This window comes from Bos indicus x Bos taurus, chromosome X (assembly GCF_003369695.1).
Source record: "Bos indicus x Bos taurus breed Angus x Brahman F1 hybrid chromosome X, Bos_hybrid_MaternalHap_v2.0, whole genome shotgun sequence".
Classification (NCBI taxonomy): Eukaryota; Metazoa; Chordata; class Mammalia; order Artiodactyla; family Bovidae; genus Bos; species Bos indicus x Bos taurus.
The window spans coordinates 132,392,549-132,413,846 of NC_040105.1; the positions used below are offsets into that span (position 1 = coordinate 132,392,549).

The 21,298-nt window shown below is 40.1% G+C and overlaps 1 protein-coding gene across 4 annotated transcripts in view; it reads right to left on the reverse strand.

Annotated features, from left to right (window-relative positions):
- Positions 1 to 21,298, reverse strand: part of OCRL (OCRL, inositol polyphosphate-5-phosphatase) — a 51,804-nt gene that overhangs the window by 15,395 nt on the left and 15,111 nt on the right. For all 4 annotated transcript variants that reach the window (XM_027533036.1, XM_027533037.1, XM_027533034.1 and 1 more), the window contains 14 exons: positions 20,034 to 20,144; positions 19,484 to 19,573; positions 18,654 to 18,774; positions 18,404 to 18,565; positions 16,997 to 17,098; positions 16,367 to 16,481; positions 15,168 to 15,284; positions 14,874 to 15,061; positions 12,803 to 12,914; positions 11,171 to 11,280; positions 8,674 to 8,809; positions 3,192 to 3,302; positions 2,417 to 2,582; positions 1,912 to 2,147 (listed from right to left, as the gene is read on the reverse strand). In XM_027533036.1, coding sequence (XP_027388837.1) covers positions 1,912 to 2,147; positions 2,417 to 2,582; positions 3,192 to 3,302; positions 8,674 to 8,809; positions 11,171 to 11,280; positions 12,803 to 12,914; positions 14,874 to 15,061; positions 15,168 to 15,284; positions 16,367 to 16,481; positions 16,997 to 17,098; positions 18,404 to 18,565; positions 18,654 to 18,774; positions 19,484 to 19,573; positions 20,034 to 20,144 — 1,877 coding nt within the window. The remainder of the gene's footprint in view (positions 1 to 1,911; positions 2,148 to 2,416; positions 2,583 to 3,191; positions 3,303 to 8,673; positions 8,810 to 11,170; positions 11,281 to 12,802; positions 12,915 to 14,873; positions 15,062 to 15,167; positions 15,285 to 16,366; positions 16,482 to 16,996; positions 17,099 to 18,403; positions 18,566 to 18,653; positions 18,775 to 19,483; positions 19,574 to 20,033; positions 20,145 to 21,298) is intronic.

Consider the following 21,298-nt stretch of genomic DNA (forward strand, 5'->3'; position numbering starts at 1 on the left):
CTAGAAGAGACTGCAGAAACCTCACCAAATGTACTGCATGAATCTGAATTGGATCTTGGCTTTATAAAGCTATGAGAGGAATTATTGGGACAAGTGGAAAAATCTGAATATTGACTGGCTAGTTTTCCTAGGTGTCATAATGGTATTGTGCTGATATAGAAAGTGTCCTTTTTCTTGAGAAGCAGGTCAAAGTGTATACTGGGAAGTGACACATCACCACTTAGTTTTGAACAACATAGCAAAAAAAAGGTATATGTCAGTGTAAGTGTGCAAAGCATGTGGGTGTTGTTTACTGTACCGTTCTTTCAATTCTTCTGCACATGTGCCAGTTTCATAATAAAAGTTGGGAACAAGAAAGCTGGGAAATGGCGTTTGGGATGGAGGCAAGGTGTAGGAAAAAGAAAGGGGAACAACTTCATTTAGAATATATTTCAAAGGTGAAATAATAAATCTAAAACACAGAAATATGATGGTAGAAGAAAAAAATAAGTATCATGAAAAATAATACACTCAGTCATGAGGGCTCTAGGGAAACAAGCATAATTCCAAGAAAGAACACTGTGAATGAGCTCAAGGGTTTTAATCTGCCATCTGAGTCATCGCTACAACAATTCCATGGCAACAGAACGGATCACACTCTGACAAGCCAGCAGCCTGCCCGCCAGTCTAGTCCTCCCTGCCAGATGATACAATCACTGCTCCAGCTAAGCCAAAAGGATCAATGTGAACACTGGTGGTAATGATGACATATGGCTGTCACATCATTTAATTTTCTTTGGTAAAAGACTGAGTGTAAAAAAAAAAAAAAAAAAAAAGACCGAGTGTACTTCCCAGACAGGTCTGCACACAAATACAATATTTTCATTTAGAAGAAAGGTTCTTTTTTTTTTTTAGTTCTACCAGTTTATTGCTACCAACCAATCTCCCTCCACCTTCCTCTTGCATGCACATTCAGTCATGTAACCTCATGGACTACAGCCTGCCAGGCTCCTCTGTCCATAGACTTTTCCAGGCAAGAATACTGGAGTGGGTTACCATTTCCTTCTCCATAGGAGAACGGTTCTAACAGTTGTTACTAAATAATATATGTTCCTGAAGATAATAAGCATTTCCTCCTTAAGGATATAGCTTGGTGTTGGGAAACGGAAATCCTCTTCTTCTCGTTTCTCCAGTTGAGTCACACTAAACTTGTATCAAACTTCAGTGTACATTATAACCATCTGGGATGCTGACAAAAACACAAATCCCCAGACCCTGCACCCTGAGATTCTGATTCCACTGCTGCAGGTGAGCAGGGGGATGGGCCTGCAGCTAAGTAAGGACCCCCAGGGGCTCTGAGGCAGATACCCTGAGCTTCATTATGGTCTCGGCTCCAACAAACAGCCAAGTTTGACTTGGATCAGATATGATGATACAGTGAGAAGCTCTGGACTGGGAGTGAGAAAATCTGGGTGACAGATTCATCACTAACTTATTCCACTTTGGGCAGGTTATTGTTTCTGTGCCTCAGTTTTCTCATAAGTTTGATGAGGATAATATTGCCCTGCCCCTCACTGGACCTCACATACATGTTAATTTATTTAAAAAATGACTTGAAAATATGAAGAGCGTAACAATTAAGCATTGTATCTCTGAAAAGGGAGGCTTTAATCTCACTCAGTGAACTTTGTATTATCAATTATAGCCACGACAAGAGTCAATTACAGATTACTCTCTTCTCTTTCCTTTTAGGCTTAATCCTATGAAAGGCGCGCTAGGGTAAAGTGACATTTTTATTCACCACTTGTGGTCCACCCCCCACCTCCTCCCATCAGCCCTGACCAAAGAGAAAGCACAGAGACAAGGAGGACATCACTGAAGCATTGTTACATTTCCACCTTAGGGAGATTCACGCCTTACGATGCCTCTTACCAAGTCTATGAGTTTGGTAACAGGAACTTCTCGGATTGGTCTTTTCATTCGGCACAAAGCCTCTAAGGATGTACCAAAACAACTTGGGAGGTAATTTCCACTGATGGTCAAGAAGTAATCTTTGCCTCGATCCAGGTGCAGGACGAGAATATCTTCAATTTTATCTTCCCCTGAGTTCAGGATGGTCACAGAGTCCTTGCTGACATATACATCAAGGGAGATATCCACGGTCTCATCTGAAATGTAAGAGATGATACACAGTAACAGAAACTTCCAGTGGAAAAGCAGAAAGGGGATGAGAACCAACAGAAGAACTGTCCTCTAAAAAAATCATCAAGTGATGAAGGAGAGATGGGACACACAAAAAATGGAGAAATCCCAATATAATGACAGTGAAGGTGAGAGACGTGTGGTTAGAAAACAAGAAGTTAAACAAAGGGAGGGGATGGGAGTCATGAGGGGACAGTACATCGCGAGCAGAGACAATGGTAAAGGGGAAACTCACTTGGCTCCAAGTAGCCCTCACAAGGTTCAGCCCGAAGCCATGGCTTGCAGTACTGGCTGTCATTAAGCTTAGGGATGAAAGAAAAATGGCAGGGAACCTGTCCATTGTTGCTGATCTGGAACTTCTCCTTTTGTAGTTGCCGAAACTTCACATTCTCAAACACAAACTGGGGAATAACAGACAGACACAAACATGCATCACTAGTAGGGGAAGAAAGTCAGTTGGATTATTCCATAGAGAATATGAATAAAGAATAAGGTCATTATTAACCATTATTAACTGCTGATGTACTCGCCAAGCGAGCCAGCTGTCCACTGTCCCCTCTCACAATGGCAGCGGAATGAAGCAGGTCTCACTGCTTCTCTAGGTTACTGATTCTTCCTGGGATCCTGAGAGGAGAACCTGACCTCAGATCAGCGCATGTATCCTGTGATCAACTTCTGGTTCCTAAGATATGAATTAACCAGCAAATCTGAAATATTAAATAAGAGCAGCTAACATCTGAGGGCTTACTTTGTGCCCAGTGCTGTTTTAAGGGCTTCGCATGTATTAACTCAAGTAATCCTCACAACTGTCCCTTTGTCCAGAAAAGGAAATTGTAGCTCAGAGAGGGTAGGACAGGTGCCTGTGGTCATATGTCTACTAGGTTGCAACGCAGGGACAGGAACAGAGGCAGTCTGCCTTCAGCTCACACAGTCTTCACAACTCTGCTAGTTACACGATTTCCCGTGTGCTGACCACTATGGGCAGGAGACAGGTGGCTGGGTATGCTCACCTCCCTCCGGCTGAGTTCTAAGGAAGGAAGGAAATCATTTTCCATTCTGTCCATGATGCGTACAATGTCTTCAAACACTTTCCGGTACCTCCGTTCATCCACAACCTTCACCTGAAAGAAAACGAACCTTCTTTTCAGTCTTGCATGCTCGCAGCTCATCTTCCTTCGAGATTACCTAACAGTTTAAAACCAGTCATTACAGCAATCATGTCAAATAAACTGTGGTGCAAACAACTTCCTCAAACACTTTCTGAAATCTCGTTTCATTCACACCTTTTATCTGGGAAAAAAAAAAAAAACAGATAGATCCTTATTTAGTTTTCTGTGCTCTCAACTGATATATCTCGAAGAATCTAACTATCTTTCAAAGGTCAGTAAAACAAACAGAAATTAAATAAGCGTTACAGAATCATACACTGCAAGGTAGAGGTAAGGTTAATTGGTTAACTTCTTGGAAAAGTTACACCTCTGTGCTAAGAAACTTGGCAATAAATATTTAGGAAGAATATTCTTTGCTCCACTGTTAAGTAATTTAGTGGTGGAGAAAATGTGATGACTGTGCTTAAATATTATTTCCAGCACTATACAAATTGACAGTGTCAAAACATACCTGTTTCCAACAATGATTATGAAGCACTGAAATAGCACAAAATAATTACTAAAGCATTTAACTCTATTAGCTGTTATGCACAATGCCAAGAATCATAATATTGATGCTCAGATTATATGATGATAAAGGTATGTTAGTAAATAGACCCTATGGTCATTTTAGAAAACAGCCAATACAAAATGTCCCAGAGTAAAAGCATGACAACAGACAAACAAATCATTCTGACTAACAGATCAAAAAACTCCCATCTGACACAGCACTTTCAGCTTCCTGACACAGCTGTGCCTTTTTTTTTTTACTGTTAAAACTTTATACAAGTCGATGCTCCAAATGAACAAAATTAACATAGCCTTTTCACTTATTAAGATCCTGATTTCTTTTTCAAAATAGAAAACTTTACAAATTCAATTTAAAAAAACAGACTGATGCATACAGTAGAGGCTGTAAGGAAAGCATGAAAAATAATCAAAGCTGAGGCAAGTATCTCAAATATCTCAAAGGTTTTACATATCTGAACCATATTTAGAGAATCGAGGGGTAACCCATCATTAGGGTAAGAGGAATTTAATACTTCTTAAATTCTTCAACATTTTGCAAGTTTCATTTCAAAAAGTATTCTACATATGTCATCTTATTTTCACAACAACCTGTGAGGTGACCAAAGCAAGGATTACTGTTCTCACCGTTGAGAATCTCGAGGTACAAAAAAATCAACTAAGTTGCTCACTGCTAGTTAACAGCAGAGGTGTTATCTGAACCTCTAGCATAAGACCCTTTCCAACATTCCAGGTATGTGACTTGGGTAGGTCTTAAAAACACAGATGCCTCAGCCCACAGATCAAAATCTCCAGAGAACAGGGTCCATGCATTTTGAAGCTTTTAGGCAATTCTGAAATCCACCAAAGTCTGAGAACTAATGCAACAGATCCCATTACCAATTGCAGGGGTTGGAACCCCATCTCAGCTTAATCTCAGCCAGCCCACAGCAAGTCTTAAGTTAATTGGCCCCTGAGCACTTGGTCCCTTTGTTAACAGTCACTGATGCCAATGGTGGTAAGAAACGTAATGTGGTTCTTAAAGCCTCTAATCATAGCATGCCTAAGAGTCCAAAATATGGGGTGGTTACCCAATAAAATCAAAGCTCTTCTCAGAGCATTATCATGATCAAAACCCTTAATGCACATGAAGGGTAATGAAGGGAAAAATGTCACCACAGAATGTCACCACTTAACACACCCATTTTAGAAAAAGAAATTACCAACAAAATTAGAATTAAGAAATAAGTACAATGAGCTAGATCTTTATAGAAAGACATGAATAGCATTCTAGAATATACCACTGAATTAAAAAATAGTATGTTGTATACCAACACATATAGTATAAGACCATTTATGATATATACACAGCAACACACAAATAATACCATATTGGGTATAGGTAAACAGAAAAGCAAATGCAAACATTGAGAACTGTGCCGACCAATGTAACAGCCAGTAGCCACATAAGGAAATTTACATTTAAATAATTCCAAATTAAATAAAATCGAAAATTCAGTTCTTTAAATCACACTTCAAGTGGTCAGTAGCCACTAGTAGCTACTGGACTGGACAGGATAGATTTAGAACATTTCCATCATCACAGAAAATCTATTGGAGAGCACTGGTCTAGAAAGAAAAGAAATTCATAAGGGTAGTTGGCCTTGTTAGGGAGTGGGGGTTTGGGCAAAAGTGGGAGTGGAGGCTAGAACGGGTGCTGAAGATCTCAGCTTTACTTGTGAATTTTGCTTATTTTTATTTAAAGAGAAAACATATTTGCATCTCTGTGTAATTTAAAAAGTATTAAAAACTAGAAAGGTAGACCTTTATTACAGATATAATATATTTACACAAATATACACAGAAAGCATGGAAAAACTGTAAATATCTTGCTGGGAGCTCTGCATTAACATTATGTGTTAGTCGCTTAGTTGTGTCTGACTCTTTGTGACCACAATGACCATAGCCCGTCAGGCTCTTCTATCCATGGGATTCTTCAGGCAAGAATACTGGAGTGAGTAGCCATTCCCTTATCCAGGGGATCTTCCCAACCCAGGGATCGAACCCAGGTCTCCTACCTTGCAGGTGGATTCTTTACCATCTGAGCCACATTTATTAAAGATACACAAAAATACACAGAAAGCATGGAAAAACTGTAAATATCCTTCTGGGAGCTTTGAATTAATATGTATGGAGTATTAGAAATATTCTGAGGTTCTGAAAAAAATATACACAGAAAAGCTAAGCATAGCTGATGAAACTAAAAAGGTTAGTGTTTGGGAGGAAGATATCCTTTTAAAAATGTATTGAGAGAACTCAAATGAAGAAAACATGGCAGTCTACAAGTCTAAGCTAGAAATTAAGTGGGCAAAAAGTAGTATCTGAATGTATATGTACTCAGTAAGTTCTTTGGACCTCTGGAGGCCTTGCAGGGGTAGTGGAAAGATCATCTGTAAGTTTGGGAATTAGACAGGCTTAAGATTTGAATCTCAGCTCTTCTTCTAGCTAAATGCTTTTTAAGGAAGTTTATTTAAACTCACTGGTTTTTCACTTGCTCATCTGTTTTTTTTAATTTTTTTTTTTACTTTACAATATTGTATTGGTTTTGCCATACATCAACATGCATCTGTTAAACGAGAAATATTTAACTCAAAGCATTGTTGTGAGGAGCAAATGAGATGTGTATAGATTGCCTAGCATGGTGTCTGCTACATACTAGCTATTACTTGAGGAACATACATATACTATTATTATTATTTTAAAATATCAAAATGGAAGAAAGTCAAGTCATGATTGACTCAATAAAATTTAGAATCTAAGACCAAGAATTAAATTTTTACATAAAGGAAATGCTCCAAAGTCATTACCCTCTAAGACAGGAGCTGGATAAGACATATTGCTGAGAACCAATCTCAGAAGTCAAAAAAATTTACATATGCACAGAGGAAAGAAATCCACCCCACTGTGCTCTTGGCATGTCTGAACTCATTAATCCTCTTGAGGAGATACCATTATCCCCATTTTATAGAGGAAGAAGCTGAAGTACAGGGATGTTGCATAGATTTTCCATGGTTACATTTAGAAAGAGTTTGAGCTGGGATGAGAGTTTAAGCCGCCTAGCTATAAGGTCCATTCTATCAAGCACTGCCCTATACAGATTCTGTCAGATTATATGACTTCAGGTCTGGAAAATCTACATGGAATAATCTAAATGTACTAGCTGTACTAAATTAAGTCAACAAGATCCCAGAATATAACCTGTGTACTAATAATACACACCTAGAAAATACAACAGGAAAACAAAAACTTTACTCACAGTGGAGACAAAACAATTCAAATATTGGCCATTATTCCAGCCCAGGGTGCAACTGCTGCTGCTAAGTCGCTTCAGTCGTGTCCGACTCCGTGCGACCCCATAGACGGCGGCCCACCAGGCTCCCCTGTCCCTGGGATTCTCCAGGCAAAAACACTGGAGTGGGTTGCCATTTCCTTCTCCAATGCATGAAAGGGAAAAGTGAAAGTGAAGTCACTCAGTCGTGTCCGACTCTTCGCAATCCCATGGTCTGCAGCCTACCAGGCTCCTCCATCCATGGGATTTTCCAGGCAAGAGTACTGGAGTGGGGTGCCATTGCCTTCTCCAAGGATGCAACAGAGTTAAAGAGAAATTTAAAACCTGTGTTCCTGAGAGGGGAGGAGAGGGTGACATGTATGGAGAGAGTAACAAGGAAACTTACGTTACCATATGTAAAATAGATAGCCAATGGGAATTTGCTGTATGGCTCAGGAAACTCAAACAGGGGCTCTGTATCAACCTAGAGGGGTGGGATGGGGAGGGAGATGGGAGGGAGGTTCAAAAGGGAGGGGATATGTGGTGTTGGAGAAGACTCTTGAGAGTCCCTTGGACTGCAAGGAGGTCCAACCAGTCCATTCTGAAGGAGATCAGCCCTGGGATTTCTTTGGAAGGAATGATGCTAAAGCTGAAACTCCAGTACTTTGGCCACCTCATGCCAAGAGTTGACTCATTGGAAAAGACTCTGATGCTGGGAGGGATTGGGGGCAGGAGGAGAAGGGGACGACAGAGGATGAGATGGCTGTATGGCATCACTGACTCGATGGACGTGAGTCTGAGTGAACTCCGGGAGTTGGTGATGGACAGGCAGGCCTGGCGTGCTGCGATTCATGGGGTCACAAAGAGTCGGACATGACTGAGCGACTGATCTGATCTGATATGTATACCTATGGCTGATTCATGTTGAGGTTTGACAGAAAACAACAAAATTCTGTAAAGCAATTATCCTTCAATAAAAAAATAAATTTTAAAAACAACAACAATAAAAAAAAAAAAAACAAAACCCATGCTCCTGGATGGGAAGACTTCAGTATCTTAGTTAGCAGGACGACAGTGTGCCTCTTGGAGTTACATACAGATGATGTATTCTGACCAGTCTGTGCCTCTTTGCTTCTGCTGTCCCCAGCCCTCCACCAGGAACCTCTCTCCCAGTGCTTCCTCTTTTCTCTATCTTTCTGATGCAAAGCTATTCATCATCCTTTAAAACCTGGCTTCAAGCTCTTCTTTATGTATAATAACTTTAGGAGGTGAAGGGTGCTACCCAGACATTATGCAGCATGAGAAACATCTGTGTCATTAAAAGGCCATATGGACAGCATTTAGGAGGGTCAAGGGCTCTAACTTCTCAATGTTGCAAACAATTATTTGGCTATGAATTGAAAACGTTTATGGTTCACGGAATTACTGATCCATTCTGAGTCTAAATAATGCCCTAAGAATAGATACTTAACACACAAACAAACAACTTGTAAACAAACAAGTGTTTACCCCAATACGGAAGAGGGCGCTAACAGGCTTGTGGTCACTGGTTTTCAGTTCCATGTGACTCCGGTAATGAAGCTGATTAACATTAATGCCTCTCCAGAGAATTCGGTCACACCAGGCTGGCACCCGACATTTCCCACTGCAAAAAAAAAAAAAAATAGCAAGGGATTAGAAGGAGAACATACCACACAAGAGTGGAATATCTACCACACTGGTTCAGACCTGAGTTCGGCCCTCTTGTTATCTGCTTCTCCTTTCCTAACGACTTCAACTATTCCTTACTCTATTGCAAGCTCTGTGAAGGGACTTGTCTTGTTTGCCACTGAATTCTCAGCCCCTAGCACAAGATCTGATGAAAGTAGGTGCTCAGTGAAGTGAAGTGAAGTGAAAGTCACTCAGTCAGGTCCGACTCTTTGCAACCCCATGGACTATACAGTCCATGGAATTCTCCAGGCCAGAATACTGGAGTGCGTAGCCTTTCCCTTCTCCAGGGGATCTTCCCAACCCAGGGATCAAACCCAGGTCTCCTGCATTGAAGGCAGATTCTTTACCAGCTGAGCCACAAGGGAAGCCCAAGAATACTGGAGTGGTTAGCCTATCCCTTCTCCAGGGGATCTTCCCGACCCAGGCATCGAACCAGGGTCTCTTGCATTGCAGGTAGATTCTTTACCAACTGAGCTATCAGGGAATGAATAAACAGTGCTCCTAGGATCAGGATTTACATTTTCAATAATGTTGCCCCAGGGAAAGTAGAATAGCACCTTCTGGACTGAGCGACTTCACTTTCACTTTTCACTTTCATGCACTGGAGAAGGAAATGGCAACCCACTCCAGTGTTCTTGCCTGGAGAATCCCAGGGACAGGGGAGCCTGGTGGGCTGCCGTCTATGGGGTCGCAGAGTCGGACACGACTGAAGTGACTTAGCAGCAGCAGCAGCAAAATAACCTCAGAAGGGTAGGATTATATTCAGAATACTTCCTCTTTGTTTGTTTTATCAACTGCTATGACACTTCACAACAGATAGACAACAAATGAACTCTAAAAATCCAATCCTATACTTCTAGAGTGGGTTGAATCAATGGAGATGGGTTAATAGCAGAGATTTCTTTAAACCTAGACTTTTATGGACAAGTCGAGCTTCTAATAAAGATGAACTAAAAAAATCTAAGCATGCAAGTTTGAACACATAACAGCCTATAAGAATACCAAAGGAAGGGAAAAAGCCTATTCATCATTCTATTAAAATAAGCAACACTACACCTGATCCAGATGGGGACACAAATAAAGTTCATATCAGTAGCTCTTCAGTTGACTCTCAAGTCAGACGAGTGGAAGAAACAAAGCAATGTGCACAGGATCTGTCAGAGTCAGAGTCACTTTTCACTTGCTGAGCAGCTCCCTCCCTCAGAGGACAGAGAGACAGGCTCCTCCCTCCCCACGCTGGCACTCCAAGTCTAAAGAAGCTGATGATACCCGGGAATTCTCTTTCTTTCAAACTTCTGGGTTCAAACAACTAGGAAACCATAGTGAATGAAGAAACAGTAAGAAGACACACAGCCACCAGGCACATACTGACAGAGGCACTTTACTAGGGGTGATCAGGAAATCAATAGCCCCCCACTAGACAGGATTCTCAGCTTCCCCTGGCAGTCATGCAGGCCAGGATCAGGCACTGGTATTTTTAAAAGTCCTCCAAGAGATTCTAGGGTTTCCCTGGTGGCTCAGTGGTAAACAATCTGCCTGTAATGCAGGGGATGCAGAAGATGCAGGTTTGATCCCTGGGTCGGGAAGATCCCCTGGAGAAGGGAATGGCAAACCACTCCAGTATTCTTACCTGGAGAATCCCATGGATAGAGGAGCCTGGCGGGCTACAATCCATGGGGTTGCAAAGAGTCAGACACAGACGTACATGTACACACACACACACACACACACAGGAGAATCTAATGTACACTCAGGATCAAGAATCACTGTGCTGGAAGAACCTTTCATGCTGCTTTGTTTTCACCTCTGGTATCCTGAGTTAAAGAGCTGAAAAAAGAGTTTGGGCAAAGAAGCAGAATAGGGCACTAGGTAAGGAAACAGGGGCAAGATCAGGAAGGCAAAAATCAAATAAGCAGTCTGCTGAGGTGAGAGAATAAGGCGCTACAGGCAGCTCATAAAACTTCAGAGCAGTTCACACCCTCTTAAGGTGAGCTCCCTAGAGGAGGAAATGGCAACCTACTCAGTATTCTTTCCTGGGAAACCCCATGGACAGAGGAGCCTGGTGGAGTTGCAAGGAATCCACAACTGGGCAACTGAGCGGAAGCACAAGCAAGCAAGGTGAGCTCACCTGTGAGTACACAGGAATTAAAAACTCTTCTTTAAGAGCACTGAGCCATTACGTTTTTATCTCTGCTTCTGGCAAAACCCCAAAACTTCCCAGTCCCTCAGCAATTCAGAGGGACAGAAGTAAGATCAGGTTTTAACCTATTCCATAATGAGGTTCTTGTTATTTTACCTGGAATCCCATCGGTCTGTTTTAGAATCATACTTATATGTGGGGATAAACTTGATTTCCCCTTCCATGAAGTCAGCAAAAGCTTTTTTCTGTGTGCGTTGAATATTTAGCTAGAGATAGAAAAATGTATCATATAAGCAAGGTAACACCATCTTAATAGAAGTGATAATCAGGTTGATCAGCTATTTTTCTGTGCATCTAGTTTCTGTATCTTTTGCAATTGTCAGAGTACATAGATATTTCTGTGCCTTATGAATTAAATTTTGACATTCCCACAGCATCTAAACTCACCCACAGACAGGATGCTCATATAAGCATGTCACTAATTTTTTATTGCTAATGGTGGTCAGGGTACAATGGAAAAATGAAACCTGAATAATCATAAGTTCCCTGAAGTTAGCATGTTTTTTTTTTAAAATTTATTGAAGCATAGCTGATTTACAATGTTTTCTTAATTTCTGCTGTATAGCAAAATGACTCAATTATACATATATTCTTTTTCATATTCTTTTCCATTATGGTTAATAACAGGATATTGAACATAGTTTCCTGTGTTATATTCTAGGATCTTGTTTATCCTATATATAATAGTTTGAGTACAGCTTTTTTAAAAAAAGCACACAAATGTTGACTGGATAATTCCAAAAGCCAAATTCAGTAAGAGTTAGAGATCATTTTGAAAATTATCCTCACTCAAGTATTTTACCAGAATTACATAAGATTCCAATTGTACCCCCTTTGGAGGCAGGACAGAGGAAAAAATGCAAAGAAGTTAGCTAGCCAACTTCAATGTGAAGGTAGACAGGGTGAAGATAGGCTCACTATAAAAACCATTCTACTGCAAAACACCAGAATTCTGACCATATCTGAAGGTTAAAAGCCTCATACTAGGATTTAAAGACATTAAAAAAATAGACATTCAAGTCAATTTGAAACATTTTCTCCCCTCAATAAGAAGCATTCACTTTTAGCAGTAGTATCCATATGCTGAACTAAAAAATTCAAGTCCTGTGCCAGGTTCTGAGGCAAATTGCCAGAAAACTAGGTTCCTCAATATCGTTTTATATAAATGCTACCATATCAATGCTTCCCTGACAAGTTTTAACATCTATAAAACAGCTAGTCTCAACTCCTCCATCAGTTCCCATTAGACCACAGTTTGTGCTATCTGTCCCAGACAAACTTCTCTTCTATGCTCCCCAATCCCCTCATAGGGCCTCCCTCTTTTACCTCCAAGCTGTTGCTGAGCCTGCCAAGTAATCATAGAGCAGCTTACCCTGTTCCATCTGCCAAACCACATCAACATAGCTGAAGGCCTGTTTCCTCCAGGAAGTGTTTTCCAATTAACCCCACCCATTCTCCAACTCATTTATACAAATCTCTGAAATCTCTTCTTGATAAAGACTTAATGAATAAATGTTACATTGACTATTTATCACTAATATTATCTCCCCTCCTCCCATCCAAGTACTTCATAAAAACCTTGTGTGTATTCACTGCTTCACTATCACAATGTTTTCCCAAGACAATGAGACCTTTCCATCTACTTCTAGATTAAGACACACTTCCCATGGGGCTTAACAATTTTATCTGCTATGTAAGAAAGTACCTATAAGATAAAATTTTACTTACCTGGTCAAATTTCAAGAGTCTCTGAAGGTCATTCTTGTTAATAAGACTCTTCACTTCACTGGCATCAGGCATGCAAAGCCTGTAGTTCAAATCTCCCAACCAGATGACGACACTGAGGATCAAAAAATATATGAGTAAGAGTAGCAGTAATTAGCATAAAAGTCAATGAGAGGAGAATGCAGAGAAGGAAAATGGGTAGATTACTGATAAGCATTCATTTATCACTATGTGACAAGGGGTTTGAGCGCTAACTATCCTTTGGGGATGAGTACTATCAACGCCTGAGAGGGACAAGGGGATGAGAAAAGAGGTGGGAGGACGGACACTGCACGCATGAGGAACAAAGATGGAGAAATATGGGGTGTGTGTGGGACTCGGGAGCCAAGGAGTTAGCTGCCTCAGAGAAGCATGTAGTTTATTTGCTGGACTAGCTTCAAAATTTCACCTGGCTGCTTGCCAGGTCTCTAGGGGAAGAGAATCTGAACATTTTCTACCTCTCCAAGCTCTGATGTTCTACTGGCTCTCCACGAGGGTCTGCACAGTCTGAATGACACCTCTCTCAGGCAGGGCCCACTAGCGAACAGAGGTTCAGGGCTTTCTGCTGTCACCAGTCTATCTACCCCTGCCCGGGAACCACAGTCCAAGTCCCAGGAAGAAAGGAGACTGGCAGCCCACAGGCTCCCAATCACAGCAACAGACCCCCAGGTGTGCTTAGAGCCCCATAGGGGAGACCCTGAAATGACTGCACCAAAACGGGCTATTTCAAATTCTGAATGGGTCTCCTTGCCAATCTTTGATGCAACATGAAATTTAAGGAATCCCAGGTAAATAAATTTATGGAATTTCAGGTCAATTTTATGACCACTGATGTCAAGGCCTTGCTTTACCACTGTGAAGCAGAATTCCATATGATCCAAAATGTTGAGACAATATGGAACAGGCCAACATCACTATCTTGCCCTACTCTTTCCTCAATTACCCCACTCTCTATTGATTCTAATAGCCCTCAAATTATCTTTTGTTTTCCTGCTAATTCCTATCTCAAACCACTTATTCCAAGTCTCATCACCCTCTCAGAATTCCAATTACTAGTGTTAATTTCCTTACAGCTATTTTCTACTAACAATCCATTCCTCAACTGATTTTTGTTTCTGTTCTTATTAAGTTCCATTATTCACTAACCTTTCATATTAACCACTGGTGTCTTTAAATCACCATGGCCCCTTTTCTGAATGATTCACAGTCAGTGAAAAGAATCATGTAGATCTATGTTTACTGGCTTGGAAAATAATTCACAAAAAATAGGATAATACAGTCCTATATAATGAGTATGTGTGTGCATGTGCATAGATAAAAGTCTAGAATAGCACTATTCAGAAGAAATAGGACGCACATTACAAATGTAATTTAAAATTTTTTAGTAGCTGAATATAAGAAATAAAAGAAACAAGTGAAAATAACTTTAACAACAAATTCCATTCAACTCAATATATCCAAACTTTTGTCATTTCAACATGTAATCAATATTTAAAAAACTGAGATAGTTTACATTTTCCCCCATAATTTCAGTGCATAGTCTATGCTCACCACACACCTCAGTTTGGACTAGTTACTTTCAAGTGCCCAATAGCCACCTATGGCTACTGGACTGCCATACTGGACAGCAGAGATCTAGAAGGATACACACTGAATTGTCCACAATGGTTTTCTCTGGAGGGAGGGACTGGCTGGGGAAAGCAGAGATAAGAAATGATGGATTTTTTCCTTTCACCTTTTATTATATTTATAATAAATATTTCTATTTTATAATAAAAAATAATGAAAACTGATTACAACTGACAGATCCCCTCCACCACTACTCAGATGTCCACTGACAGAACTAACCTTTCCTCTGATAGCAAATCTAATTTCTCTGACTCATTGCATCTGCTAGTTCTCAAAACCTTCCTCTTCTTTGTGAATCCAATCCCAAAACAGAATCTCTCACTCTGCACATTTCTATAGTTTCTCATCATGGTTAGTCTCTTCTCAGCTCTGCTACTCAAAGGCTAAAGAAGACTTAACCACTCACTCATGTTTCATGATGTTCAGCTGTGGGAGGGTCTGATTTGGGACCACAAAACTCATTCGTGCGCAGATGTCCTTATAATCTTGATTCCTTCTCTCAAACTCTTCCACGTGGGCAGCCAGGTGGGAATTGACAATGCAAAAGGTAGTGTTGTGAAATACAAACCTCACAGCTACCCCACCTTTGTTTCCCTGTTAGCAAGAGTAATTATTCACAGTTAGTACAAAAGACACAATGAGCACCTGAACTTCATATGGACATGAAATCATAATCAAGCTCAACTCCAAAGTAACTCACCATCTTTCCCATGATTCCAGTTCCAACAGTTTCTGTAGCAACATCACGGATATATCGCAACTGATCCTTTCTGGCAAATATCAGGAGCATCATCCCAACAAGGCGGACTAGTTGAACCTTTAAGTTCCAGGGAATTAGAAGAGGTTTGTGTTAATACCACTCTTTGCACATCTCTAACTTCCCACAAGTAATTTTCCACCAAGAAGATATAATCATGCCTCAATTTGAATCTAAATCCTCTAATTCCCCAATGGACCTCATAAAGAGGAAACAAAATTTTTCCAGGAAAGTGCTAATCTGGCTCTGACCAGTAAAAGTCTTCAGGGACAACGAGTACCCTCAGCTCTACATTCATTATTTTAATCACATTTTAGCCTACCATGAGTAAGCAGTATTAAAAAGTTGAATAATAAAGACAAAGCCTCTATCCCAGCTTGTTCTTTTTGCCTCTCCTTCCTAGTTTCTGATTTACAATTTCCTAATAAAATGTGTAACAATCCTATTGACTTCTTTGTGAACTAGAAATATGTCTGAAATATGTATTAGTCTATATGAGAGGAATAACATCTTCAGCAGTCTTATCACCTGCATCAGGTGTAAGAAGGTGCAGATGAAAATTACTCAGACAGACGACTCCTTTTGAAGGGCTTGGTATGGTAGCTGCATAATTAAAATAACTCTTTTGGTAGCCTCTACTATTTGCCTTCTAAAGACCAACAAATTGGGTCACCTTGCTAAAGTCAACTCTACTCTTGACTTACAACCAAGTTTTAAACTCATTTAAATTCCACAACACTCCTGTTTTTACTCCAATTCCAAAGCTTACCCCATGCACCCACATGCTTCAAACTGCTTTTCTGTAAAGCATCCAGTTCTGACCATGCAAGCAAACAATTTCAATCTTAAAATCTTATTGCAAAAAGTCACTTATATGTCATTTGAGTTAATTATTGCTAACAGTACAGTAAAATTCTTCCTTTCTCTTAAAACTTAGCCAAGCAATGAAACTATAGAATCGAGAAGCTTAGGGAATTTTTTTTCTAGGAAATAGGAATGAAAAGCATTAGTCTGCCCTATCCGGTATTACACATGGGGAAGAATTCAATTAATCCATTCTTTTGGAACAAGCTATAAACAGAGTAACTTCCAGTGAGTGCTATTTAGTCATATACTAAAAAAGATAATTAAATGCGGCTTACTTTCTTATACTTGGCTTTGGAATGCAAACTCCTCTCTACCGCCAAGGACCACTCTTGTTCTTTCACAGATTCAAAGTAGAAAAAGGCTTCTGTGCTCAAGTCCAGCTCTTGGAATCTGAGAAAACAAGAGGATGTGAGATCCACATCCCATAATTATCTCTGACTACCTCCTGTCCCATTTTCTGAGACATTAGGTGAAAAAAGGAATGTGGGAGAGAGGAATTTTAGAGAACTGCTCTATTGATTCAAGTGATCAGTAAGGACAAGTAGTTTTCTTTTCAAAAGACTCCCCCACAAGTATATGCATAGGCCAAGCAAAACACAAAAAAACTTCCATAAGGGATAACAGAGCTTTGCTTATATATCCTAGGAGTAGTCACTATTAGAATTAACCTCAGATCTCAGTTTCTATGAAGAATATAGTTTTCTAGGGGTTTTAAGAGGACTAGATGCTTCCTCACAGCATTTTAGATATCTCTTCCTTTATGATCTCACAAATTTGACCCACAAGTTAGCTCTCATACATAGTCTACAGCAGGTTTTTACAAACAGTGGGGAAAAAAGGGCAAAATGTCACATAAAGTAACACCAAACATATAGCCAAAATGAAATTCCAGACATGTATTTTACCCAATGCAGTAGATATCAGGAGGATTCAGATCACAGTTCAGCCAAGGTTCTAACCCACTATCTGGAGACTGGCCATTCACGTTCCACGTTCCAACAAAAAATCTAATACATAATACCAAAAAATAATTTAGAAACAAAGGTAAAGTGTGAACTAAAGAAAGTTCTCTCATTATTTCTATACAAGTGTATATTCACAATAAGCCAGTGCAATTTCTCAAGCTGCTTTGCCACACATACCAAAAAACCCTTCTTGCCTGTAGAATGCAAAGGCAGTGGGCTTATTCTCTCTAAATTTCACATCAGGTAAACCTACAGAAAGGAATCAAGTTTCTATTTAAAAAACACAAATTTAATGGCTCTACCACATATCCTTCCTCTTACATTCCATCCAAACATATCTGAAGGGAGAGCTTCTGGATGGGAAAGAGGTATCTTCACTCTGTAAGGATGTCTAATATGGATAACTGTTCCATAAGGAACCATAGTTAAATCCAAAAACTCACTTCTTGAAGGATTACAAGGACATCTGTGGAGGAAATTCTGTTGAGACAGATATAGTATTAAGGGGGAAAGCAGAAGGGAAAACTCATGACTGTCTTAACTGTTTACATACAAATATAAGCATCCTGGGGAATCTGAAGAACTGGAGGCTTCAGCACAGGGATATAGTCATGACTGAATTAGAATAAATGAGGCATAATGGGATAGCAGATGGGTCTGGAATCTTGGACTAAAAGGGTACATGCTGTTCGCAAATAACAAAGAAAAGTGTTGCTGCTCTGCACATCGAGATACACGGCATACTACACCACTCCACACGCCACACACAATGAATCCAAAAAAGAGGATATCAACAAGTAAAAATGAAATGAAAAATCTAATAGAGGAAAGAATTCAAGATAGGCCTCCCAATCAAGAGGATTGGGTGAAACTTCCTTTAGTTAACTTAGCAAAGTAGGAAAATGAAAATTAAGGGCTAGCAGCAACAGTGGACTTAAACTGCCGATACTGGCAAGAAGAAATTGGGCAGGTCAGACAGATAAACACACCTGCTTATGGGGTGTGCTAGGAGACAATTCTCTAGTACATGTGAGCTTGACTTCGTTCTCTAAGAGTGGATAGTATTAGTAGATGTGGTATCATTTAGTAATATACCACATGATTTATAATCTAAATCATTTGGATTTAGAAAATCCAAGGGAAATTGTAGCATTTGCATTATTGTGGATATGTAGGTTACTGACCACATAAAGACAGGCGCTTGAATCAGCTCACCATTCTTTTTTATTATGCTTTTATTCTGAAATAAGCTAATTACACTAATATCTTAAATACCAAAAGAACATTTTTTGCTATACCAACTAATGTAACTAATGTTTCACCTCCGTAAGTAGGAGAGAGACTAACCTGAAAGTCTGAATGTTGACATATTCTTTTTCTCGCTTTGCCAGGATGTGTTTGATGAGACCCTCCCGCTGTCCAGACTGGGTGTTTGGTACAAAGAGCTTCCGCATGGTGTTGGTCACTTTGGGGGGTTCCTTATTAGAAGCTTCTTTTTCACGTGAAAGCCTAGTGAATAAATGAGCAATTCAGAAGTGAAACTGCCTTCACCAGGGAAGTCTCACACATGGGAAATCTGTTTCAACACAGGACTTACATTCTATTCACTGAAGAGGGTGGGGGTGGAGGTTCCCGGTGAACCCCTATAGGCTGATTCTGCAAACTGATTTTCTTGTCCAAATTCATAGATGAAAAATTATCCTCAAATCCAAGAAGCCCTGAAGGATGCAAAACCCAGAGTCAAAGCGGGGGAAGATAACATCCAACTTGTTCGGGATAGATAGGACTTTGCCTTGGTCAGCGGTTTTGATCTGACCCCTATTTGCTCAGCGGCGTTACCAAACAGAAAGGTATACGAACAGTGATAACATAGATAGGGGAAGAAGCACATCTGTCCCTGAACCACTGACACATTAACTAGAATGATAAACATAACTAGTAAGTTACATTAACTTGGAACATGACTAAAAGAGCGAGTATTTATAGAAGACTTTTAACACAATGCCTGGTTGATAATTAGGGATTATATCACTATCTCACTTAATCGTCACAAAGACCTCATGAGATAGGTGCTATTAAAAAATCTTCCTAAGTTACAGAAAAAGAAACAGAAGCTCAGAGATGTCAAAGTAACTTGACCAAGGTCATATAACTATGAAGTCAGAGAGCTGTGATTCAAACCCAGGCAGTCTGCCCCTGGAGTCTGCATTTTTTATACCTCTGCTAAGCTGGCTCCAAAAGAGCTAACATGCCATAGAAAGTAACAGGACTGAACATGAGGTGGTGAGTACAGACTCCAAAACCACTCCATAGGAGAAGGTATCTGACATTGACATTACTCCACACTATCTTATCTGCCCAGATAAAATCTACTGACTCTGCAATCATCATAGTGACCAGGGGAAAAAAAAAGAATCTTTTCAGTACCTGAAAAAACAGAAGAGTTGTCCTTAGTGTCTAATTTCTGGTACCAGCTGGATGACTCCTTTTGGTCTGGAACAAGAAGCTGTGACTGAGCTGGAGAGATAGGGGTCATAGAGTGGAACAACCATTCCATTGAATGGAACTTACCATAACCAAAAGAGGAGCCTGGTAGGCTACAGTCCACGGGGTTGCAAAAGTCGGGCACGACTTAGCAACTAAACCACCACCACCACCAAAGGCCATTCACTTAGCACCATTCCTGAACACAAAGGAAGAGACTAAGAAAATGAGAGCAGCTCTGGGACCATCCGGGGCTGGAGGAGGATTACTGTCTGCAGTAAGCTGGCCATGGCAAGAAACAGAAGATTCTGGAAATTGACTCAGGGTCCTTAAAGCTGAGTAGACTTACCCTAATCTATCCCTGGGGTCATTCCTGAACAACAAAAAAAATCACCTATCAAGGCTCCATGAGCAAGGTACTCTGCTAACGGCCACGTGTCTCTGTATGCATGTCCTAGACAAATAGAAAGAAAACTGCTGAGGTTTGAGTTACCTTCCTGAGCAGCAAGGACCTCTGAGACGAATTTCACACAGTGATCCTCATCAGGGATTTCAAAGCGTCTCTCTCCGGTCCAGTCCCCTTGAATCCTAATTTTGCAGCCACCTAAAAAGAACAGAAATCCATATACATATAATGTTTTCTTGGGATCATATTTTCAACTTACCAATTTAATAGAAGAAGATCCAGATAGCAAACATTTCAGACCTCTAATGTATGAAGCATACCTATAAGATCAAGGGATTCATTGTGGTGGTGGTATTGGGGGTGATGCAGAGAAAAATTTAATGTAGGCTAATGAACTGTGTAAATGAGCAGCCTAATATAGTGACATGATGTATAATAAAATCATAGTTTCCTACATTCTAATATGTTGCTCATATGTCACTGTAGGAACCTTTAAATTCTAGCAAAAGATCAATTCCCCAACCACCCCCCTCATACCTCCTAGCTGGAAATTCCTACCACTTCAAATCCAAATCACATAATACGAATCTCTGAAGTGTGAAGGGAAAAACGGAAATAGGATGGTTTGTTCCTTAGGTACAGACTGTACTCAGGCAACTGAATTTATAAGCTAAGTAAAAAAGAAAAGCATAATGGGATCGGCTTGAATTATTCTGCAAAGAAGCATCCATACCTCATTTACCTCCAGTAAAAAATCTATGTCTTGAAAAAACTCACAAAAATAATATAATGACCCATGTCCACGAGTGTTCTGGTTCAAGTATAGCCAATTGGAAAACAGTGTAATTAGAAGCAAAGTTACCGAGGACTTCAGTTTCTTATGTATATAACATACTGTCTCCCCTTTTCTAAAGCCTTACATTTACCATCTGTATCAACTCTCTGGCTATGGTGATCCAGGAAACCCATGTCCTTGTTTATATTCTTATTTTAACTGACTTATTACACATACTGCTTTCTCATGGCCCTGGAAACTATAAGCTCTTTGAGGGCAAGAGACAGGTTGCACATAAGGGTTACCCAACATAACACTCTCAATGGTTTCCTGGGGTTGTCTGGGACAGAGGGGCTTCTCAGGACTCAAGACTTCTAAAGGTAAGACCAGGAAAGCCCCAGGAAAACTGGGCTCATGAGTTACTTTACTGATAATAATGACATCAGACTTCACAGACAGAAGGCATTTAATGACTATAGAACTGGACTCTTTCACACTTGTAAATAACAGAGATGAGAAAATGAAATGAAAATCATAGTATCTTATGGTAGAAATCCACTTCTGAACCTTTGACTCT